The sequence below is a fragment of the Xyrauchen texanus genome, chromosome 25 (genome assembly GCF_025860055.1).
Source record: "Xyrauchen texanus isolate HMW12.3.18 chromosome 25, RBS_HiC_50CHRs, whole genome shotgun sequence".
NCBI classification, from domain to species: domain Eukaryota; kingdom Metazoa; phylum Chordata; class Actinopteri; order Cypriniformes; family Catostomidae; genus Xyrauchen; species Xyrauchen texanus.
The window spans coordinates 22,339,652-22,366,079 of NC_068300.1; the positions used below are offsets into that span (position 1 = coordinate 22,339,652).

The 26,428-nt window shown below is 39.0% G+C and overlaps 1 protein-coding gene across 4 annotated transcripts in view; it reads right to left on the reverse strand.

The window, feature by feature from the left end:
* Nucleotides 1-26,428, reverse strand: part of samd11 (sterile alpha motif domain containing 11) — a 138,428-nt gene that overhangs the window by 106,325 nt on the left and 5,675 nt on the right. The window contains exons 1-2 of one of the 4 annotated variants that reach the window (XM_052092166.1): nt 7,179-7,849; nt 6,133-6,224 (exon numbers count right to left, since the gene is read on the reverse strand). In XM_052092166.1, the coding sequence (XP_051948126.1) occupies nt 6,133-6,224; nt 7,179-7,635 (549 nt within the window). In that variant the 5' untranslated portion in view covers nt 7,636-7,849. Of the gene's footprint in view, nt 1-6,132; nt 6,225-6,418; nt 6,610-7,178; nt 7,850-26,428 lie in introns of those variants that run through there. The other 3 variants (XM_052092165.1, XM_052092167.1, XM_052092168.1) reach the window with 3 other exon arrangements.

Sequence of the window (26,428 nt, forward strand, 5' to 3'; positions counted from 1 at the left end):
GCCAGAATTCAGAGTATAGAAATATGACTGCTAATAGGCAAGTTTTTGTTACATTTAAATGTTGTTTTGGCTAAAGAAGGCATTTAAATTGTATGCTGTATGATATAAATATGATGTTTATGCTGCCTCATTATCATCAACGAAGCGTGTGCTTGCAAATATGTGTTCAGGTGTAAATGTGATGTTAATATGCCCATATTAGAGAATCAGCATATTATAATGATTTCTGAAGGATCATGTGACACTGAAGACTACAGTAATGATGCTGAAAATTCAGCTTTGATCACAAATAGCATTTTACGATATATTCAAAAAACTGTTCTTTTAAATTGTAAAAAGTGTTTACAATATCATTGTTTTTACTGTAATTTTGTATCAAATAAATGCAGCCTTGGTGAGCAGAAGAGACTTCTTCTAAAACTTTTAAGTAAAGTCTTTGTGTAAATAAAATGTATAGTCAGATTACTTCTTTTAACTTCAAACTTGATTTTGATCATTAAGTCTCCTCACATTCATTCTCTTTCTGTCACATTCCTCATTGATATGCCCAGTGGAGGGGTCTTTTGTCTTCTCAGGTGTGAAACACATCAATATTCATGATAGTTCAAGCCTCCTCGCATACGACCTTTCTAACACTAAAAGTGTCTTACAAAAGTTAAATTACAATATTGTTTTGTATGAATGAGTGATTAGGATGGTTTTCAGATAATTTTGTAGCAAAAACTCTAGGCTACATGATTCAGTTCTCAAACGTCTTGTGGCCTAATGCTGAGTATGTGTTATATGGCCTTTTTACAATGACTTAACATTTAGTTTTTTCAAAAACCATGCATAAACATTATTTTCTCAAGAATACAAACATGTACACACATGTTGCTCACATATTATTGTAGCCCAGTTTGTGCTGAATACAGTGTTATCAGACTTTAGACATTAATATGTTTTTAAGCAACTGAAAAAAGCACAAATGTCAAGGCATGTCAAAACGTCTCCAGGGCCAAAAACACCCTCAGACCCCAGAGGTTTAAAGACAAGTAAGGTCGAAATTAATTTTTGTGGTAATTATAATTATGCCACAAATGCTGTCGATTGAGCTTAACTTGTATTGAACCTGGAATATTCCTTTAATGCTACAGTGTATTTTGTCATCTCACACATGTTCTCAGAATGGTGGTCACTCTCCTTTTCCCCAAAAGTATTTTACTAAAAATATTAATTCTTGGCATGAGAATATTGATACAGTATTGCAAGGTAAAATACTTTGAAGGATAACATTTTACCCCCACTCAAACTGCGTAGTGGATCTATTTAGTATATTTGGGTAACTTCTGCAGTTTGTTAGCTGTACAATTAATACATCAACCACAGCTAAGATTGTTCTCTTTGAAGGACCAAATCTGAAATGTTTAGACTGCAACATCACTATCCTCCATGTTTTTTAACCAGCCACATTCCCAACCCCCCATTGACAACTTTGTATAATGACCCAGTACGCAGTGGGGGGAAGCCCTGATTTGAAGAGATATTTAGGAGACGGAGCAGAGTGTGATTTCCTGCCAGCCTCCACTAGTTCCGCTGAAGAAAACAGGGGAAAGGAAGCACATATCTCCTGGGAAACAACAGCCAGGCCAACTAAGTGGATCTGACACTTAAAGGGACCAACACATGAACATCTATCGGTCCACACTGAAACATACAAACAATGGTTCAATGATATCAAGCCCTCTGCATTATGGCATATCTAAATATGGTCTGTTAGAGGAAGGTTATAAAGAACCTCACAACTGTCCACAGCCAGCATATACTGTAACTCCTAAGCTAACTGTTGTGATGAACTCATGAACTCGGAGTGGAGCCAAGATGGATAACTTGATAGACATTTCACCATGTCCTGCCTCTGATTAGGGTTAAAAATCTGCTGAAGATGTGGTTACAGAGTAATGAGAGGTGAGAGATGGTACTGAGCTCTTTAGAATGATTCAAAGTCTTGGTATGTCAAAATGTCAGAAATAAAACTTTATACTCTGTGGTAATTATTTTGAGCTCTTCCCTTCGATGCAAACAAATGTATAATTTTACTAATGTACTGAAATCAACGGATGCCATAAGAAACATAAGACACAAGGTGCATATCAGCCTTTTAAGATCACTTTGGAAGTATTTTTCTATTTGAAAAGTTGAACGTGTGACTTCTTAACTGACTTTGTGTACAGTAAAAGGGAAAGTGTGTGTGTGTACATTACAAAACGTAAGTGGATCTAATACAGGGGTGTTAATTGTATTCTTAATGTTCAGTATTTCTCTCATACAGAAACATTCATATGTGTGAAGAAGATTTATTTTGCATATTGTGTGAAAGTATGAGCGCTTTTATGAGAAAGTGTGCATGTACTATGTGTTTGTCTGGTTAGAAGTTTAGAGTCTGCCTGGCCCTTGAAAATTATGTTTGTCATTTTTTCAATATTAAAATGCTTTCTTCTATCCCAGTTTAAAGTGCAGAGATATGTAAGCCATTGAGAAGTTAATTTCACTGAAAAGGTTCCTGTAAACACTGTGGCTCTGTGGTGCTTTATGTTTTACTCTGTTTGTTTGCGCGGCCCGATATGGCAAAGTGATATGATCAATGGCATCAGTTTGGGGGTGAGACTACCTGTTTGTCCAACCAATGGAACAGTCATTAGCATTCTACAGAGCTCCTCCAAGGCTACATAAAGAGAGTACTAGGCTATAATAACAAATGAATAAACTCCCGACCCGTAGCATCTTTTACACATTGATTATACACCTAGTATTAAGATGTGTTTGGGTGATCCGATCACATGTGGTCAGGCAAGACACATCGCTGTTTACACCTGGTCACTTAAATGCATCTCCTTTTAAAGGGATAGTTCACCCAAAAATTAAAAATCTATCATCGTTTACTCACCCTCATCCATATCCCAGATGTGTATGACTTTCTTTCTTCTGCAGAACACAAATTTAGATTTGTAGAAGAAAATCTCAGCTCTGTTGGCCCATATAATGCAAGTGAATGGGTGACAATGTTTTTTACACACCAAATTTCACATTAAGGCACCATAAAAGTAATCCATAAGATTCCTGTGCTTAAATCCATATCTTCAGAAGAGATAATAAAAAAATAATAAAAGTAATAATAGACTTAAGTGGTTAAATCAATGTCTTCAGAAGCAATTTTGATTGGTGTGGGTGAGAAACAGATCAATCTTTAAGTACATTTTTCCCTGCCCAGTAGGGGGCGTTTGCATGAATATTGTCTATCACCAAAAACAAAAGTTAAATTAACACAAGAAGAAGAATGTGTAAGTTAAAGTGGAGGTTGACTGAGCAGGAAGGAGAATTTATAGTAAAACTTGACTATAACATTGAACTGTTTCTCACCCACACCAATCAAAATTGCTTCTGAAGACATTGATTTAACCACTTAAGTCTATTATTACTTTTATGCTGACCTATGTGATTTTTGGAGCTTCAAAATATTGGCACCCATTCACTTGCATTGTAAGGGCCTACAGAGCTGAAAAATAATTTAAAAAAATCTTAATTTGTGTTCTGCTGAAGAAAGAAAGTCATTCACATCTGGGATGACATGAGGGTGAGTAAATGATAAGAACTATTCCTTTAACACTTAGGATTTCTGATTTGGATGGGAGTGTCTCTGATATCTTGACATCATACATCAATCACTATGTCATTGTGTTACTGCATGATAATAAACTGCAAAAAAGTCAGAAAAACAAAGAGCGCAAAATTATCAGTTGTTTTAGCGGAGTTCCTCTGTTCAGTTTCCGATGTGTGCTTCAAAGGTCTGGTCACCATTCACTTGCATTGTATGGACCAACAGAGCTGTAATATACTTATAAAAATCTTTGTTTATGTTCAGCAGAAGAAAGAAAGTAAGGCACATCTGGGATGGCATGAGGGTGAGCAAATGATGAAAAAAAAAAAACATTTTTGGGTGAACTATCCCTCTAATATGCAAAGAAACTATAAGTAAGCCATTGTATTATTTTCTCAAAAACTGTAAAAATGGTGTCTTTGTGGTGCCTGTGACCCGTCCAGCCCAATACAAAACATGGACTCAACCAATGGCATGAGTTTGGGGTGGGACTATTGGATTTACATTTACATTTACATTTATGCATTTGGCAGACGCTTTTATCCAAAGCGACTTACAGTGCACTTATTACAGGGACAATCCCCCAAAGTAACCTGGAGTTAAGTGCCTTGCTCAAGGACACAATTGTGGTGGCTGTGGGGATTGAACCAGCGACCTTCTGATTAACAGTTATGTGCTTTAGCCCACTACACCACCACCACTCCTTTGTTTGTTTTATAATTGTCAGACAAGGGGTGTATTTGGACAGCTGTTAGAAAACAAGGTTTATTTTCGCAATTCCGTTCAGTGGCGCAGAAATTATGAATTTCAGATTCAAAGGGATAGTTCATCCAAAAATAAAAATGATGTCATCATTTACTCACCCTCAAGCTATTCCAAAGCTGTATGAGCCGAATGCTAGCTTCAGCCACCATTCCTTTTCAATGTATGGAAAAAAGATGCAATTAACATGTCCTATTTTGTTCCACAGAATTCATACATGTCTGGAACAACATGAGGGTGATTGAATGATGACAGAATTACTTTTGGGGTAAGCTATATCTTAAATATCATATATGATGTATTAATACTTGTGTTGTCTATTGATAATCAAAGAGCAATAAAGGTTACATAAATTGCGAAAACCGAAGTTTAAATACAAATCCTCCTTGCAAAGTATAGTTAAATCTGAAACATGGCAGATCAAGTCACAGCATTTAAAATGTAAATGTTTTCAAAGTAAAACGTTCAAAGTTCTGAAGAGTTTATGTGTAATTCTAAATAATCCGATCCCAGATAGCAGTTAAACAAATTAAATTGAAAAAAGTTAGTGTTTGATTCATCTCAGCATTATAAGATGATAATGCAGCACAGTACATTGGATAAAGCTTTCACTTTGTGAATGATAAAACAATAATCAGATGCAACCAGTCACAACCTTCCTTTACTTCATCTCCAAAATCAGCTTCCATGAGATTCTAATGCCCACAGAAAGAGGTACTATAAGGACCCCAAACTACTAAGACATTAGGTTTTTATACCCTCTGGCTTAGGCCCCCCTCAACCTGCATCCCTCAAACACCTCCAGCTTATCTGAAGTGTCTTCACTTTGCATGCCACTGCCTTAGTAATCACCGGTAGCTAGGTTCAGTAGCTCAGTAAGCTTCTTACGCCCTTCCCCTCCAGATTAACTGTTAGAGGCGGCAACAGACACGCACAGTTTAGATAAAAACAGAGCAACTGTGTGGACAAATTCAGCAACCAGACAACCAATAGCCCGCTTGGTGTCCACACACAAACATACACAAACACACACACTATGCTGTAGATTGGTAATAAAGAGAGATAAAAGTCCATATATCAACTAATAATATTACTAATTAACTTAGGACATGTTCACCATCCATGACATTGCCCTGTCATACGCAAGCCAAAGAAACAGACCAAAACTGCAATAAAAATGCCCTCTAGTAAGGATTAATTTTTCAACAACTCCCAATTTCTTTCTGATCTTCACAGACACTGAATTAGTTTTGTCATCTACATGATCGATGAAGCATCCCTGGAAATGTGAAAATAAGAAGCATGAGGCATATTTTGCTTGAACATCTACTACAGACAATCTATGACCTTACATTGCAGACAAAACAATCAATTCCAAACATTTCACATTTCCTTGTACATCGTCCTTATTTACTTTCCGAGAAATAACCATGACAGCGAAACAGCAAGTCACTGTTTTCTGAACAACTTTAATATAATTCAGAGAAAAAGCATCAAACCGCATAATTAATATGCAGCAGGCAGTCATCCACTGCTTGACTTTCCATTGAGTAACTTTCACATGCTTTATATGCGTGACATTTTTAGCCTGCAAACTCTGTCATCCTGTAATGCACTGTGTAGAACATTTTAATAATGGCAGATTGATAAATAACAAATTATTGACATGCTTACAAAATCAGTGCACACAACCCATAATAAGTAATGCGGACCATACTGAATTGAACACTTACCACAGGAGATGAAATTCTACAGCCAGGACAGTCACAGATTGGAGGATGTACCTGTAAGATTCCTTTGGACATAAGCGTCTTTAGACTTTTCCCTAAAAATACAGAAATACAGCTTTTAAAACTCCTGGAGAATGTATGCACACATGCAAAAAGTACCGTATATAAGAATCTAATAGTTTGACAAAAGACAGAAAGAGAAGAAAATGTCAAAATTCAAAGTTTTTCAAACGAATCCTTCAGTAATGGACGTTCTTGCAGATTATCATCCAAAAAGTGCAATATGTACCAAATACACCTCTTCAGTAATGACTACTTCCACAGCTCTACCGGTCATTCACACATCTGTCAAACTCATCCGTCCACAACACGACACTCGGCGGAACAATTTCACAAAGTCCAAAAGGAAGAAAAAAAAAAAAAAAAAGCAAGAAAGACTTAAAATATCCTGACCAAAAGCGAGAAACAGAAACAACATCACTCTTCACTGGCACAGAGTTAACTGAGTACACGAGTCCAAAATGAGTCTGTTAACGAAAATAAACTGTCGTCAGAAAGGAGACTTGAAACCCGCGAAAGTAAACTCAAGCAACCTTACAAAAATGGACCATGTAAACATGACAAAAAATAAAAATAAAACCCGCTATTCGCATGATGTAACACGTTCGAATCTTGTGTGTTTACCTCAGAAATGTTACAAATAAAATCAAACCGTATCAACGGTTGATAATGTGCCGCTATGTCTACTCCACTTCGTTACAAAAACAACTTTATGTTGACACGTATTTCAGTTTGAATGTGTTAAGGTAAGTTTTATGTCGATACATTTTTAGAATATCTAATATCGAGAATATTTAGAATGTGGCGTTCGACATTCAGGAAGAAGTGTTCGCTATATCTCGTTATTACTTAAGTAGGTTAGTAGCCCTTTTATTTACAAAACACTGTCAAGAGCAACGCAACAAATAAAAAAATAGCATTCCATATCGTTAAAACATAATATCCATTCGTGACCAGTAAAGGTAGCACATGGTTTTGACCCGACTTACCTTTGTGCCTTATGCTCCGTTTCCAGTCTTTGGCTGTCTCTCTTCCACTGACAAACTGGAACTCGTTTGGGGTGAGCCACTCACCCCGGTATTTGATGGAGGGCCCCTTGCTGCCCTGGCACAGTTTGTTAATGTACAATAGTGCTTTGTTTTCCCCGCATTCCACTTCGATGCAAGGTTCCCCGTTGTCGAAAAACGGCTGAAAGTCCGGGATAGAGGAGAACCTCTCTAGCATGAAGTCGTCCGGGTGATGGTGAAGGTGCTGTTGATGCAGCGCGCTGTCCTGAAGCCCCAAGTACGCGCGGTGATGATGGGCGAAAATATGGTCGTACGGCGGCGGATGAGGGGTCACCACGGGGATAGAGGTGGCATTTAAAGGGGCCAGGTATTCGGGCTGGTTGAAGGCGGCTAATGCCATGTCTTCTCCATCCAGTCTCTCCTTTTTGATGGCAGGCATGTTACCCGAAGCGAAGCGCCGGTAACGAGTGATTAGCAGTTCATGCGTCCCAACTTGAGTCCCTCTTTGCGGAGTTGGCGAGTTCAAGACTTCCACTCGCGCCGGTGTGCTTTGCGCGCGACTCCCACGTCGCTGGCTGACAGCAGAGCGCTTAAGTTCAGCGACAGATTGCCATTCACCACTTCACTGTTCTCCTCACTGCACTACTCGCGTGACGGGTCTCGCCGCGCTCCTGCCCACCACATCTAATCGGACTAATACCTGACATATCCAACAGATATTAACAGTGAACATGCTTTAACGATTACAGTCATTTTAGGTTTTTTATTTTCACATCGTCATTGCAAAGAAGTTGTAAAATTGGCTATGATGTTACACAGAAAAGGTTTGTATGCGTTTTTATCACAATAAAATCATGTTAACTCACATATTGTTTACATTTTGTGTCTATACTTTTGAAATGCTGAGTATGTTATAGTTTACGGACTGGCCCCATTCACTTCCATTGTAAGTGCCTCATTATAACCCAGATTTTTGCTTTTCTTTCTTTCTTTCTTCTTTCTTTTTTTTTTTTTTTTTAAGAAAAGAACATTTAAAAATCATTTTTGTGGTAATCAATATTAAACCACAAATGCTGTAGATTGAGCTTGATTTGTATTGAACCCGAAATACTCCTTTAAATGCATGGGTGTTTCACCAAACATTATCAAATACCAGCATTATTAGGCCTACTGTTAAATTCATATTGAGCTACACATAACACAAGCTGCACATATGCATTTTCTGAACTATGATTTACTGGATGCATATATATATATATATATATATATATATATATATATATATATATATATATATATATATATATATCATAACACTTTTACATGTCTCCGGACCATAACAACCCTATACACTTTTGGTATACACATTTTTTTTTTTTTAATGATATTTTTGCAATATTGGCATTTATTTTTATTAATATTTTTTATTAATAATTATTTATTTATTATTGTTACACAATTCAAGAGAAAGTTTGGGGAATTGTAAAGAGGTATGGGCCATAACCCCTACACAGGACGAGGTAAAGGGGATGGAATGAGGTCCCAGGTCACTAAAGATTTGAGGAATTCATTTCAGGGTAAATCATTATTATTATTTATTTATTTATTTGTTGTATTGACAGGCATTATTTTTAACAGCAAAAAATCTAAACAAATATGCATATTGAAACTGTTGCCTTTAGCTTGATTGTTGGGGGTTGAAATTTTTTTTTTTTTGGAATAGTATTTATTGTGAAAAGCACTATACAAGTACATTTTAATTTAATAAAAAAAAAAAAACATTTCTTCGGTTCATACACATTCCAATAGTGGGTTTAAAACACATACACTGTCAATTTAATAAAAACTTTTCCTGATAATATTTAATATATATATATATATATATATATATATATATATATATATATATATATATATATATATATATATGCTTCATTTGCTGGGGTTAGCACAATGAAAATATAAAAGCTGATTATTTAATGTTGAAAACAACATGTCTTTATCATGCTTACTACTTATCTAATGTAGAATAAATGGGTCTTTATACATGAAAATATATCAGGCTTTATTTTTTAGGAAGGGGGTCCCTCGCAAGGGGACCATCAGATTTGAGGGTCCATGGCATAAAAAAGTTGAAAACCCCTGCTCTAATCTCTCAAACAAAATCAACTTGAGATGTTATGCAATATAAAATGAATTGCTTCCTTAAGTTATGTCAGAAATGCATGTTATATGAAAGTTGTTACATTATTTCTGTAAAATAAAAGTACAACATTAAAAAGTTACATTTTACAGTTAATAATATGTAATCTGTTACATATTAGAAACTAGAAAAGAAACTAGAAACTATATAGAAACTAGTCAATAATGATTTTCATAATTTCAAAATAGAATTTCTTTCAAAAAAAATATAATTTAATATACTGCCTAATATTTTTACTCTAAGAATGTCATGATTATTGCTATTGTTAATACATTTTATCAACCTTTAAGAAAAGAACAAAAGAAAGAAAGAAACTTGCATACCAATCACAATAGACAGCTAAGTTTAGAATGGAATCATATGATATTCAATTATGTTACCCAACTAACAATGCAGGTGTATGTGGCAATGTGTTTATTATATCTATTTGACTTAACATTGATGTCTGAATATAGTCTTTGATACACTATATTTCTATCCACTATTAAAATCTAGAAATCAAAATCGCCCCCACAAAGACATATCACAAGAAAACTGGAAACAATCTAAAGGTCAAAGGTTCTAAGAGACCTCAGGAGCTCCCTTAAACTCCAAGTGTGAGGATCCCCCACGGGGATACCCTGCCCCCTCACACCTACTTTCTTCTACTTTATAACCACCAGTGAGTCATGAGGGACTCAAAGTGCAGTATTTACGAAGGAGGGGTTCCCCTAAATTTACAAATGACAATGTAGCATTCAGCTCACAGTTTGACTTCAGGACGGCTTCCCCTGAACTTTCAGTACCCACATTATCGACAGTTCAGCAGAACAAGTCCTGTGGCATCCTCCTCTTGCTCATCAAAATGAAAATGCCACCCACTCACACAGTGCATGTTATAGTTTCATCTTTCACATCATGGATTTTGAAGCTACTTCTGCTTTTTATTATGTAAAGTTTGGGTCATCTATTATTTACATGGAAATAACTACACAGCAAAATTCATAAAGTTGTCAATACAGTAAGATATCAATTATATTTATGAATATGCAAGAGGTAGATGTGGTATGAAAAGCCTTACGGAAGCACAGAAGTGTAGTTATTAACATTATCACAATCATAAGATATTGGGGGTGTTGTTAACATTACACAGTATTCCAAAAAACAATAATGGTAATGTTATGGCAATTATTACTTAAGCAGTAGATTGTGGAGTTGACATGGTGGTTAGGATCAGGTAAATGTTGTAGCCCAAAGAACTGATTTTCAACCTTCCTGACTGAGACCCATGTATGCATTTACAAGAAGAGAATATGATAAGGAAACCGTAAGTTAGAGAAATATATACATTCAAGACAAGCAGTAAATGTGTAGATACTTCTATTTATTCATAATATTTTTGGTTTCTGACCTATTCATGTACTGTGGCAATGTGCCAACAGAAAGCTGTATAGTTATAATATATACTACAATAATGTAGTTCAAGCATTTCTTTACATTATATTGGCCTTCATCGAGTTGACCTTGGTGTCAAAGTTTTCAATACATTTTTAAGAGGCCTTTTATTGTTAGGCCTGTGAATCGATTAAAATACTTTACTTAATTGCACAGTTTCTGTGATTAATCGTGATGCATGTTAAAATGTTAATTGACATTCACATAGCGTACACATAAACACCAGCTCTGTTTTCAAGATTGGGACTCTTATTATCTACTACGACCACAGCTATTGTATGCCAAGTGATTTTATTCCATTTAAAAAAGCAATGCATAAGGTCTATTTTTACATTTGTAAATGTAATCTTTACATTGAAACAGTGTTTAAATATACTCACAGATCATTTCATGAGTTTGTCCATTACCAACATTAATCATCATTTATTTTAACTATTTAAATATGCACATGTTAAAATGTTAATTAGACAAATTTTTACAGGTGTAAATCTTTGATACAAGTATTTGTTTACATGCCATAAAATCAGTGGACATGATGTAATTAAAAGTTCAGCAAATCTTCTGGTGTTTTCTAGTGGAATTTTAGTAATAGGATCAAATCAGCAGATGCAATTCCTATCAACCTTTATTGGCAAGACAAACTTGTACATTGGCAATGCATTATTAGCAGTGTTGGATATGTTACTAAAACAATTACTTTACTTTTAAGTTACTTTCTTAAACACTTGTCACAAATCTCTGTTCAACAAATTCAAAATAATTTATATTTTCTCCTTGGACATTGTCAGACACTCTTTAGCTGTCACAGAAACGCAAACAGACATACATATGAACATATGAATTCACATTTTAATTGTATAACACATAAATCATATTTAAAAAAAAATTTGTTAACCAAGTAACGTACTTTAAAAATTACTTTCATTGAAAATCAGTAACTGTTGTCTGATTACAAGAATTTAAAATATAATGTGTTACACTACTTTTGTGCCTAAAAGTCATTTGATTACAGTAACTAATTACTTTGTTATTCAATTATACCAAGACTGATTATTATACATTATACATACAGATATAAAATAAATTGAATGTTAAAGTTAAATTTGCTTAGGTTTAAAATCTCAAAACAATAATTTTCTCTGGCTGCCATTTAGTCTCTATCACGCACACGCTATGTCTCTCTCACACAGATTCATTTTCTAACACTGGTTCAGATGACAGTGAGTGAGCATTTTCAGATGATGCAAATGGATACAGCAGCTTGCCTGTATCTCTCCCACACCTGACTCACCACTTACGGGTGAAGTCTCCATTCTCCATACAGTAAATATGTTTCCATGTTTATTATGCCCGAGACATGCATCACCACTAATAAATAAGCATGCACTGCTCCGCAAAATCAGTTTATATGCTAGAATGTGCAGTTGTGTCAAGCATGTACCTCTGGAAATGTATATTTGCCAATTTTAGCCACCAGAAATGGGGAAAAACATTAGTGAAGATTCTGGAAGTGAAAAAAAGGATACTGCATTAATTACATTAATATTTTTAACACATTAAACAGTCAAATATTAATCACAGAAATTATGAAACCCTAATCATAAGTAATAACTTCTTAAGCCATACAATGTGACCGTGTTATGAATATTTAATTACCACTTAAATAAGGAATATGTTGGCTAGCAAAAAAAGTATATACTTTACATCATTGGTTCTAAACCTTTTTGACCCCAAGGCCCCAATCACAATTAAGTTTGTGATTACAGATGTTTCAGTAACTGTCCGTTAATATGCTGTAGGCCTCTTGATTTAGATTTTTGCATAACTCACTTTAAATAATTCTGAGTCATCTTGAGGCCCCCATGGAAGTTTGTTGAGGCCCCCTGCTTGAGAAGCACTGCTTTACATATTTGTAAAGTAACTATCAGCAATATGAGGCACTTGACAATTTGATCAACACACTAACATAATTTCTAAAGTTTGTGAAAATATATCAATTACCATTTGGTTAAAATTTTAAATAAATAAATAACATTAAAACATTTCTGTTGGTTTGCTTATTATTAAAAATCTTCAGTGTGTCATGTTCAAAATAACTTATTTTCTTATTTACTGTCTTATTTACTGTCTATTTGTTCCCTATAGTGTAGGTCGATGTCCACAGTTCTGTCGTCTGTATAGAACCCCCTTGTAATACTCCCCGCCTCCGCACCGTTGTTGGCAGCGGCCCCGGAGCCACAGCGCTGCCGGCGGGATAGAGAGGTAATAAATAACCCGGGGAGAGGAGCGGAGACCGCCGGGCGGTACACAGTCTGACCTGACAAATACTCACTGGAAAACCATCAGAGAGCGAGAGCCCACCCCTAATGCTTGGAGCCAGCCTTTCAGACATGAGCTGAAAAATATATAGGCCTGTCTATATTGGAAAAAAACGGCGTCTCTCTCTCCGCCGCCTTTACCCGATCAACATTAAAACAGTCAAAAACGGCAGCGAGAGTAATTAACTCCTTAGTGATAAGATTCAACTTCTTTTATTCATTAACGGTTATAAATAAAAAAGGGATCAGCATTTTTCCTTATAACGCTACTTATTAAATGCACATCTTTAAATTACAATTGTTATAGTTTTATTTATTTATAGCTTGTCATTTTAATTATTATAATCTACTATTGTGCCACTATGCCTTTAATAAAGTAAATACTGTATTGTAGGCTATTATAGAGTCTGATGTTTGGTCTTTATCTGGATTTTACTCATTATAATAAAAGGAGACTTCTATTGGATTTTACGAGCTACCAGCTCCTCTAGTACCAGTGAAGTGATGCTGTGTAATGTAAAACCATGAGCCACTCCTGGGTTGTGCTTTTGTGCTGTGCCCTGCACTACTCTCTGGAGATCTAAGGGGGCCAGGAGTCAGTCTGTGATACCAACCGGCGGCCCTATTCCACATGGGATATATTTCCATGCTGGACAGGGTGGCGACCCGGGAGGATACTTATTTTAGACCAGCATCAATAGCTGTCAACTGCGACAGAAGTGACCTCTCCTCCATTTTTTGCCATACCTAAACACTTTCCTTTACTCTTCCTCGTGGACAAGAGCAAATGCATGCACTTACACATACGTAAACACCAGCTCTGTTATCAAGGTTGGGACTCTTATTTACTTATCTATTATCTACTACGATCACAGCTGTATACCAAAACATTTGATTCCATTTAAATTAGCTACAGTATGAATAAAATCTTCACTTGTGAATGTAAACTTTACATTGAAACAGTGTATAAATATACTCACAGATCATCTCCTGATGTCCATTACCAACAGTATTTGGTCGATGATAGCCAAAGTTTTGCATGCATGGCTTAAGTATCCATTTCTTTGTTATGGAAATGTCTATGTGATTCTGGGAGTTGTATGGGACTTATGGACACCAGGTTCACAGGCTACTGTGCTTGTGCAAATTTGTGATAAGAACATAACTTATTTCTTATCTCATCTGCAATCCATTTTTCAAAGGGTCCAACCATATTTGGAGGATATCAAAGAAAAGCCAACAGTTATCACTCCACAAAATTGTATTTATGGGCCATTTATTTAGGCCACACCAACATTGGAAATGTGCAGCATTACTTCGAGATAACCAGTAAGCCAACAAGCAGTCTGTTGTCATTTTCACGATATCCAAGAAGGAAATCCAACTATAAATTATTTATTTTTAATTGAAAAATATTATTAAAAGATTTAGTTGAAAAAAGATACTGTAGGCCTGGTTTCATATCATATGCAAAAGCATAACAGTTAGAAAATTAAATATTTATTTACTACTGAACATTTATTTAAAAGAAAGATACACTTTATGTTCTTTATGTTAAGGACTGAAAATGTCTCTGAAATGTCCAAATAATACAGAAGATTGTGGTGACACATGCACAGGTACAATTTTATTAGCACATAACACTGGCTGGCACATCTGTCTGCTATTGGCAAGAGTTAAACCTGCAAAGAGTAGTTCCTGATCTCTCAGGCCATATTGATTTTTCCCTTAGTGATCTGAAACCAGCAATCAGCATTGTGGTTTGAAATAGCCCTGAAAGAAGAGCCAAGACATCAATGAGTCGCCGACACATTTCAATTAGCATGCCGCCCAGGCCGATTTGTCCCTTGGGGCACAATGGCTCCGCAGGCTGGTCACGACAGGAGATGTTACATAGGGGTACGTGATATTGAGAAATATCAGAAAGGGCTATGCAGATAAATGAATTCACTATGTGTGTGAGTGTATGTTTTGGTCTTGCCACTGAATTGAGGGTGAGGTAATTTGGTTTCTAGTCAACTCAATCATTTCTTTATCTTTAATTACATTTCTGAAGAGGGTAATGGAGAAATAGTGGACTCTACTATACAGAATTGTAAGGTCTGCAAAGTCTACCAGTGACTATAAACGGTTCGAGGAACTAAAATGAAAACAAATGAAACTTTTTACAGAACAAAATTGGAAACAAAGTTCCTTTCAGTTGTCCCACAGTGAAACGTTCTCAGAGGTTAATAACTGGTCAGTTTTGTTCCAATATTTTTTATGAAACCAAAAAAGAAAGGGTTTATCACAGTACATTTTCTGAATTACACCACTTCCTGTTGTCTGAAAAAATTAGGCATGCAGATCTTTTTTATCAGAATGGACCAAAATAAAAAAGATTTAATTTTTAGTCCCTGGTCTCAACACAACAACAACAACAAAGATCCTCTTTTAAAAGGTATATCATAAATCGTGACATCATAATATTTAAATCCAATGCATTGGAACATATTAGCTATAACTCTGAGGTTTAAGAAAGTTTATTGTCTTTAAATAAAATATAATAGGCATTTTCAGGCACACAAATGTGCACTTCGTGTGGAGTCTGAATCACCATACACCACAACAAAATTATTATTATTATTTAAAAAAAATTCACACAATAACATTGTCAGATTTAATATTATTTTAAAATAATACAATGTAAAATATATTAATATATTTTTTATATTATTGGGATATTTCACATTAAGTACATTCTTTCATAATATTATAATATTTATATTACAACATACAGTAGAAATTGTATAGAATATTAAACTTTCAAACTTGTTTAAAAAAATCCACAACATGGATTTTTTTTTATAACAATATTTAACATCTATTGCGTAAGGAATATAAAGGTTCATATCTCAAGACAGAATTTTACCCAAGTTGTGTTTAGCTAGTGTAGTGAGTGTTTTCTGATGTGAGGCCAGCATGTGTGGGTGTGTAGGCACAGCATCCCTAAGGTCAGCCGTTTCTCTGACCTTCAGTAGCTATGCTCAGCGCCGACAGTTCTCATCAGCAACACTACACTGCACACTCCAAAGCCCTGTGGAAGTAGACAAGAGCAGCAGAGAGAGGAGAGGGGGTTGATGCCCCCCACATCCCCGCTCATCTGCCCTAGAGGTCTTAAGAACCCCTCCAGTTCCCCTCTTCCTCTTCAGCGGCTCGGCCTCACTTTCACCGCAGGACAGTCTCCCACCAGAAGCCGATCGATAGAGCTCTTCTTCTTTCATCTGACCAGCATTGGGAAAAGCTGCACTTCCTGAAGAAACCCTAGTCCAGCCTTGAGTGAGCTGGGTATGGTTCTCTCTCACAGACTGGCTGACTGCCTGCCAGACTTCACTTATAAAATCATTGAATGGCATAGTTTTTTCATTTATTTGACTTTTTGCCATTTTTAAAGAAACAGATAATAGAGGGAGGACAGAAACGGAACTGGGAGTTATAGCTGATTTGAACTTGGGTTCTGCATCAGCACCATGGCTCAAGGTCTCAGATGACCATGTGTGCTAACCAATAGGCCACGTCTCTTACATTTGGTGTTTGCTTTGAATCTAATACTAACCCAAGAATACATAGAAACTGAGAATAAGTAATAATTTCACCCAGCATTAGCACAGCAGCCTATGGTGAGAGAGAGACCACTGATCATGATCATGATGTCCTAAGAATACTGAATGACAGCATTTTCCTTAAAGGTATAGCTAAAAAAACTAATTACAATTCTGTCGTTGCTTACTCACCCTAATGTCATTCCAAACCCGTATGACTATCTTTCTTCTGTGGAACACAAAAGGAAATGTTTTCCAAAGTCTTCGCATGGCTTTTTGCAATATAATGAAAGTGACTGGAAGCTGTCAAGCTCCAATAATTCCAAAACACCATAAAACACACAGTATAGGGGCCTGGGTAACTCAACAAGTAAAGCCGCTGACTACCACCTCTGGAGTCACAAGTTGCTGAGTGACTCCAGCCAGGTCTCCTAAGCAACCAAATTGGCTCAGTTGCTAGGGAGAGTAAAGTCACATGGGGTAACCTCCTCGTGGTCGCTATAATGTGTTCTCGCTCTCAGTTTGGCGCATGGTGAGTTGTGCATGGATGACGCAGAGAATAGCGTAGGCCTCCGTGTCCGTGGTAACGCGTGTAACTGGTAATGTATCACAACAGAGAATGCATACATTAAAAATTTCTCAAAAGATTCTTGATACATGACAAAGGACACCTTCTATGATAAACTGATAAACCTTTTCAAATTATAATTTGTTTAATTAACTTAACATGCAGCACCAAACTACATCAGTTCTGACGGACCTCCTTAAGGCACTAATAAACTAATAAAATATTAATGACACTTTATACTTCCATTACCATTAACAAACATATGCTGCAGGTAGGCCTAATTCTTAACAGATTAGTAGCTAGTTGATCAACATTGAAATCTTTCAAATCAAACTTTCATGACATTCATATACATTAGTGCATTTTCAGTTTTAACTGTCTATCGATTAGGGATGGGTATTTATAAATAATGTGGTATTTGAATATTTAAGTTCATAAAAAACGAAAATTCGAATATTCTATTATTTAAATGAAGGCAATTAATTAGAATGAGGCGTAAAATTATTTTTTTAGTCATAAACGTTGCTTCACTAAAAAAAAATAGAATGAAATCATTTAGGCTTACGCAAAGCGAAGAAAAAGAAACCGTTAATGACGTAGACTGATGCTGTCAATGTACAGAACGAGTATAAACACTCTGCATATAATAGTTATCATGTTTATTTTGTATCTCATGTTTTTGTTGACAAAAACAAGCATATCCACGTCCTCAGTAAACTATACTTATTTATACACACCAGTTTAAATGCTGGAATGTCCCTTACCTCCACTAGCATAGTCTTTCTCGGATGCCATGTGTGTTGTTTACAGAAGCGTCATGGGGATTATGTTGCTACAGGGAGGCTGCTTTCTAAAGAGCTGCACATATATGGGAGTAAAGCGTACACCGCTTATCCAGTACATTTAAACAGGAACCCAGCTTTCTGACAGTAAGCCACATTCTCACAATAACCCACTTTTCTATCAGGAAGACTTGCAGACTTGAGTGAGATTTATTTAATGAATATAAAACAGAAAAGTAATGTTTCTCTTCGGCGTAGGCCCCGTCTGGTGGTTCGAGGAAGTTGTACTCAGTCATATCCTGCCTGAGATAGGAGGCAGGGGCAAGGAGCCTACCCCCGTGCAGGATGGGACTCAACTGATGGTGGTGAGGTGGTGGAGGTTGCTGTGTTAGCACACTGAAACAGCAATTTGATAGATTGTAAGCAGACTTGTAAAACAACGGCTTACGTGTGATTAATGGTGCGATGATGTACAGCTAGTCTTCCTGCTAGAACTACGCTGTGCTTACATTTCTGGTGTCCATCTGAACATACTGACGGAACCATTTGCTCAACAAATGTGATCATCTCAGCAGCGCCGCCTAGTGCATTCTGTTATAACAACCAGTTTTAGGATTTAACATGCATCTCACTGTACATATGGCCAGCAAAGCAAAACTCTGCAAAATTCGAATAGCATTTTTACTATTTAAATAATTTTTTCAGAATGAATATTTGAATATTCGACTACTCATGCACATCCCTATTATTAAGCATTGTATAATGCAATAATGCTAAATGGGTTATTCATGAAAGTTAAAACATTTTTATATATTTTATATGACACAGGGGGAGTGCCTTTTTTCATTAAAATTATGTGCCAGACCAGTGGTTCTCAACCTTTTTACCGTGAAGCCCACTCTATAAATCTACACATTCTGTTTATCACTGTTATGGATGTGCGCGCTCTCTCCTCGCACGCTATGGGTTTGCTCGTGTGCGCGCGAGACAGAGCACTATCATCGATGGCTGTGAGAAATGCAAAATTATGATTATAATACAGTTTATTTATTTATTGCCATGGATTTATCATTACCGCGATAGACATGATACTTGATATATTTCTAGCGGTTGACATTTCTACTGGCCTATTACACTTTGATGCAGAGCCATGCAGCTGCTTGGTTAAGCATCAAAAAGGTATGCCGTTTAAAGAGGTTTTTGCAGTCTTGCAGTGCGTGGTTATGATGCTATAGAATTTTCATGACAATTGAAGATCCAAGAAAAAGAAACCCACAAGCACTCACCCAGCCAGCGCACCTGCTTTAAGACGGTTTTACACGGGACGCGGTAGGCGGAAAAAACGGATGCGGCAACCGTCACAAAGTGACAGGATTCTCGTGAACGTCACCCTGTCACTTTGTTGCGCGAGATTGCTTGCGGCGCACATCGCGCAAGAAAAAAATATGTTATCTCTCCGTGGCTGCCGCTTGTCACTGAGAGCTGAATTTATTCACAACCAATCAAACGACATTTAACTTTTATGTAATCAGAAACAAAATGGAGACGAATATACTCGCTGTTGCTGAATTTCGTGAGCTTCTTTGAGCGTTTAGAGACATAAATAGAGAAAGTGTCTCATGGAAAGCTGTGAGTGGATGAGTTGGTGTACCAGGTGAAAATAGACTATGGAAACATGTATAGCTTGTGTTTGGAAAATAGCCTTTAGAAGCAGAATACTGGAAATTTAGATATAAGTTCATCTTCACGCAGTTGTGCAAAGAGGCAAAGAGTGATATTTCATGTTTTTTTTTTTTTATATATATGTTTGAGATTTTGCTTATCACGTTGAGTTAGACGAGGACGTGCTGTTGGCATGTTATTGGCATGCTGTTTACTGTTATCGTGAATATTATGGATTTGCACATTTTTATCTGGCTCGCTAGGTTTCTAATAATCTTGAGTGTGAGCGCAAGATTAATCCCTCGTTCCCCGTCTGTCACTAGGGGTCTCTCTTGAGCACCGAATATACCTCTGATCTCTGAGAAGTTGGCAGCTAGTATTTGCATATTCCGCCCCCGGACATACGGGTATAAAGGCGAGGAAATACTAGAGTTCATTCAGAAATTTTCTTCGGAGCCTATGGTTGTGCATGCTGTTTGCTATGAGTCACACCTGTTCCTGTATTCCTCTGACGCTCTGCATGCTGTTGGATTCTACATCGCATTGCAGCGTCTTTCTCCTTCTCTGCACGGCAGTGCAGTTGCCCCTGGGCGCATCGATAGCGCAGTTAAAAGAGTTATTTTCTAAAAGAGCAAATACACAGCTGGCGTTGAGCGTCCTTTTCAGGACGCGTCTTTTTAAGTGTAGTTTCTGGATGCGGTTGATTTCTCCCCACCTCTGACGGTCATGAAAGCTGCCTGGCGTGCCTGGGCTGCGATTACACGCAGGCATCGTTTTTATGAATGGTCTGTGTTTTCAGTGCGAGAACTTAGCCATGACAGCATTGTGGTCGCGGCTTTCTTTTGTCATGAGAGAAAGGCACTTCAGCCACCCCCGCACCTCGCCTCTTTCCCACGGGATTGGGGCAGGCGTTGCGGGCAATGAAGGTGATTTAGGGACAATGACGGGCTCTGTTCGCCAGGTAAATTCCCTCGAACCACCCGCCTCCCCGGCATGCTTGCTGGCTTCCGTCCGAGCTCGGGATGAGCGATTTCTCTCCAAAGGGTTATGTTCTCAGTGCGAGAACATAGCTGTGGCAGCATTGCGGTCGCTGCTTTCTTTTGTCATGAGAGAAAGCCACTTCAGCCGCCCCGCACCTCGCCTCTTTCATACGGGATTGAGGCAGGCGCCGCAGGCGATGGAGGCGATTTGGGGATAATGACGGGCTGCGTTCGCCGGGTAAATCCCCACGAACCACCCGCCTCCCCGGCACGCTTGCTTGCTCCCATCTGAGCTTGGGATGAGTGCAGCCTGCTTCGGGCCTGCCTGTCCCTTGAGCTCCCAGAATTGGATGACGATAATCACAGCTACATCGGAGAGCATTACAGCGGCGTCTGATGCTGATGACTCGTCTGCGCCACCACCTTCGGGTCTGCGCGCCCAGTCTGAGCCTGATGCACAGAGGGCCGCACTCGAACGGGTGATGGCCACCCCTGTGGTCCAGAAATGCAACCTATGGACTGGACCTGGTCAAAATACGGGCGCCTTCTCGAACGCCCCATCTCACAGCTCCGTCCATTCGGCGGCACCGTTGACGACGCCGCCCAGCAGTCCTCAGCGGTGAAGAAGCAGACGGAGGCCATTTTACACATCCTGCCCTGCCGCAAACCTGCAGCCAGGGGCCATGCTCCATCTGCTCACCAAGGGCGTCCTCCTGTGGCTTCAAAACATTTTTTTAAATGTGCTGCTCCTCCCTTCGAGGACCCGGAAGGCTCCCAAGCAGTCCAGAGACAGACGACCCAGAGATCGAGACATTTGCTCTGGAGTTGGTAAACAGACAACTCCGTCCCCCGGTGGAGGGCCGGGAAGAGAAACCTTCAGTTAAAGGTACTTTCTTTTTGCATGTTTTTTACTAACAGAGCAGATTCCTCTTTCTGGGTTACCTGGCCCTCAGATGCTGTTCTCACGGCACTCTGCCGCCACACCTCAACAGTCCCAGCACGCTGGACGCTCTGCCCTCAACCCCACGACTGTTCCCCGGCCGGCCGGTTCTGACGAGTCCAGAGGACGGCGCTACAGGACCTCCTCCTCAGTCACTAACCCACCCCCTGCCGGGTGTGCGGAGCAAGGTAAGTGCTTTGAGTCCTTTCTCAGCATTAGAGCATCGAGACGCGTCCTCGCCTCCCGACGCCGTACTACCTGCTCCTCCCCGCAGGGCTGGCTGGGTGAATCGCTTGCTGGATCTACCACCGCGCCACTTTCCACGTGTTGCCTAAAAACACATGTGGCGTATTCACCACTCTTACCTCCCCTTCCGGGCAGGTGTGGTCTCCGCAGGGTCTTTTCCCCCTGAAAGAATAGGAAACTGGGTAAGACGCCCTTCCCTCGATGCATGTAAGGGCCCCGGCTGTCTATTGCTCTATGCGAGAAACATAGAGAGAAAAGAGGCCCAGCCAGGCTTGGCCCGTTCCCAGGTTGGCAAGCACCACCTTGTTCCCCTGTCTAGGTTAACCAGAAGGACTCCGATGACTTTTTTGGTGCATTGGGGAAGGGTACGTGCAGTCTGACACAGCTGGTCGTCTTGGCACGTAAAACACCTTCCCGCTCCTGTGTCAGCAGAACACGTACACGGCTCAGCGCATTGCATGATTTAAATTGGACCGTTTAGGTTACGGATGTAACCTCCATTACCTGATGGAGGGTACAAGACGTTGTGTCCTCCAGGCCACGTCGCTGAGCCGAGCCGCTGTAGTGGCCGGACCATTTCCGGCTCCTCAGAAAAATCCTGAATGAACTTGAGTATTTCCTCGCCTTTATACCCGTATGTCCGGGGGCGGGGTATGCAAATACTAGCTGCCAACTTCTCATTGCCCTTTTTTCATAGATCAGAGGTATATTCGGTGCTCAAGAGAGACCTCTAGTGTCGCTTCTCCGACACAACGTCTCATTCCCTCCATCAGGGAACGGAGGTTACATCCGTAACCTAGACGTTTTTAAAAACGCTGTCCGCCATTTTGAGATAAGAAAAACAAGCAAGACACTCCACTTAAAACATCTTCACATGGTTTTAATACACGCTTATAATGCAAAAATAACTAACGCACCTCTTTTAAAAGTATTTGGTATATGAGGGAAGATACATTAGGGAGTTTTAATTCATATGGTAGGCTGCATTAATTCATAAATTTGGGCATTAGATCAGCTGTTACTCACAGTGTGCCCAAATAAGTTTCTGCATTTGCAAGCAATAATTTAAAAATAAAGTAAAAAATGCTTGGTGTCCATAGGCCAAAGTTCAATGGAATCTATTTTGTTGATTTAAGTTGACAAGGAAGCAATATATCGGCAAGAAGAAGCAGTTTGGCACGTTAGGTCACAGAAAGTTCCAGGAAATAAATTATTTTTAATATTTACTATTAAACTTAATTTTGGAAGATGATCCAAGGTCTTCGTAACCATAAATTCAGTGCACCTCTTTTTCTCCCGTCTGTGACTAGGCAATCGTTAGTACACTCAAAATGAACTTTAATGTAAGTACATTTATCCAGTGACAAATGACTTGGGTTACTCCAACACTCTTTTAGTATTTAATGTTGGTTGAAACCTGATCCTTTTCCCACAACACCCAAAACAGAGCAATCACAATGTTGTCCAAGACTTTTAATCTGTCCAGGCTGGGCTGCAGCATTTTGTTTTATTGGAGGCCTGAATCACAGCCTTTTCTGGAAACTGTTGGGGTGCCGGCAAATGTGTTTGCAATTTCCACTTTTCATGTGACGTTTGAGACAGAACGGCAGCGGGAGAACGCGGCAGGATCTGGGTGCAGCTGCCAAGCTGTGGGGACAAGCCTGAACTCTGTAAACAGACCACTGCCAGTGGCAGCCTAGCTCAGCAATGCTCGTCCTGGAATGGCACCCTTTCATATATTTAGACAACTTCTGAGACTTTGACTCACCCTGAAATACGGAGGAGGAAGCACTGACGAAAAGAGAGACAGTATCTTTAACATTTCCAGACAATCCAAAATAGGTGCAGATTGTAACAGACTGATTGTTACCAAATGGTAAATAAAGAGAGGGTAACACTTTGTGTGTGGTTTTAACAAACCATAACAAGATCTACAGAATTTATGAGGCAAATCAAATAGCCAAACCTAATAAATATGTAATGAAGTTGTTTATTGGATGCTATTGAATTGGAAATGGGAATTCCGTGGATATCTAGTGAAAGGAGACATCTGAGAAAGTAACATAGCATGTACATGACCAAGCCAATATATGTCTATATGTGTGTACCATTTAGAGCAGCCCCAATACATTAATAAATGTAGCTCCATAACCATTCAGTGTGCTTTTGGTGTTTACAAAATGAGCTCAACAGGACTGAATTTGTCAGCTGTACGGTTTAGCATAACCAGTCCACTGTCCAGACTGAGATATGTGGGAAGTGAGGAACTGTGTCACGTTACCATTCCCGAAATTTAGCATTGTTGTGAGTAAATGTGGAAGATGGGGTGTGAATTAAGGACACTAATATTCCCTGTGGTATCTGGAGCTGCTGGTGGGGGATAAGGAAAGGAATGCTCGGTGGAGCAATTCCGCTTGGCAGGTAGATGAACTGCAGATCATACGGGTAGGCAAGTGGTGATTAATGGGAGTGGGAATGCGCTGGAAAGAAAACAACGTTATATATCAACATCGCTATGATGGTAAATGTAATTTAAATGAATTTGTCTGCCCGGAGCCAGGCATTGCAATTGATATTGACCAAAGCCCTGGTGGTCCATAGAAAATGAAATTGAGAAAATGTATATAAAGTATCCACTGTAAGGTCTATACATCACTGTATGACACAATAATATCATTGTGGACCAATAAGAACAGGGAGCACACTAGTGTTGGGATTGCGTGTCAGATGCTAATGAACCATTGTATTGTATTGTATGCAGATTTATGGAAAAATAAGCACATTAAAATTAACTTTCAATGAAAAAATCCATACAGATAAGCTACCAGCTTTAGTTCCCCCCTTGTGAATCAAGCCAGACTAATGGTATCACTTTACACAATGGCACTAGTCTACAATAATGTCTGCATTGCTTCTGTTTTGCAATCTTGTTATTTTGTGTAGCAGAATTATGTGCAAGCAATGTGTATAGTGCAGAGATGCTTGGTTTCTAACAACCTAAGACTAACAGTTAAGGGAGCTTTTTGTGTACAATTTCTTTTTTAGAAGAAATCTATATTTCATAAGTGTGCTGTGTAGCTACAGCACCCAATTATCAGCAGATGAGACAGAGGGAAGCCCTGGAGCGCCAGGCAAGATATTTAGACCGAGGGAAGGAGGCATGCAGGGACCAAAACCCCAGGGGCACTACAGCCTCACCTGGGTTTTTTGTCCCGGCTTTTTCCTTTCTATGACTGCCTCCCTCCATCCTTACTTCACCTACAGGGTTCAATTAGCTGTGACAGCAGCTCGCACCATGAGCCTGCAGCAGGGAACAGGGTAAGTCTAAATTACCACACCATACTAGAGGCCTATTGCTGCTGAACACGTGCGCTAACAGCCTAACATTAGAAACTCTTTATCTTTCATGAATGAGCACTAGGGCTTGCACGACTACTGCTTTTCACTATTCGTCCAAAAAAGTAGTCTAGTTTGTCAGTGTTCACCTTATGGAAATGACTCAACATACAGTTCACTGTGCAGAACTAGCTGTCTTTTTTGTTTCTGGCAAGTCCATAGCTGTGTTAACAGAGAGTGTGTGAGTGTAGAGAAAATTTGTGCAGCTGAGAAGATGAAGGTGAGAAGGGAAAGCAGAGATTTCTCAATTGCCAGATTTAAGCAGCTTGCATTGTCATAAACGGTGAAAAAAACAGTGATGTACCACTCGATTCTAGATTCTGCCAGCCTGATGCGGACACTTGATTAGTTTTAGTGCAATTCTCAAAACTTTTGACTTGTATGTGAACATTTACTGTAGGCTACGTTCACATTAATCTGAATACATTTGAAAATGCCGTTCCCTGTCTGTTGCTCACTTCAACGTTGTGTCGAAGAAGAGACACTAGGGGTCTCTCTTGAGAGCCTCGCGCATCTCTGAACTTGAGAAAAGGCCAATGAGAAATTGGCAGACAGAATTTGCATGTCCCATCACCAGACATACGAGTATAAAGGGAGGGAAATTAGTCTGTCCATTCAGATTTTTCCTTCGGAGCCGAGCGGTTGTGTGATCAGCAAGCTGCATTCACAGACTGTTCACTTCATCTCTACAAGAGCGTATGCTGTTGGATCTACGGCGCAAATCAGCGGCTTTCTCCTTCTCTGCACAGCAGTGGAGCTTTGCCCCTGGGTGCTTCCACAACACTTTTAAAAAAAGAGAATATTTTCTCTAAAAGAGCAATACACATCGCCGTTGAACATCCTTTTCAGGATGCGTTTTTATAACGATGCCCTTCTGCCCCTGTGTAGTTCCTGGATGTGGTCGAATTCTCTCAGGCGCACAGGTGCTGCCTCGTGTGTCTGGGCCGCGATCACACCGAGGCAGCGTTTGTGGATGGTTCTTGTTCTCACTGAGAGAACTTTACCATGACAACGTTGCGGTCTCGGCTTTCCTACCTAAAAAGGAAAGCCATTCCAGCTGCCCCCCGTGTTGCTCCTTCTTCCCACTGGATTGAAGACGAACCGTCTGGCGATGGAGGTGAT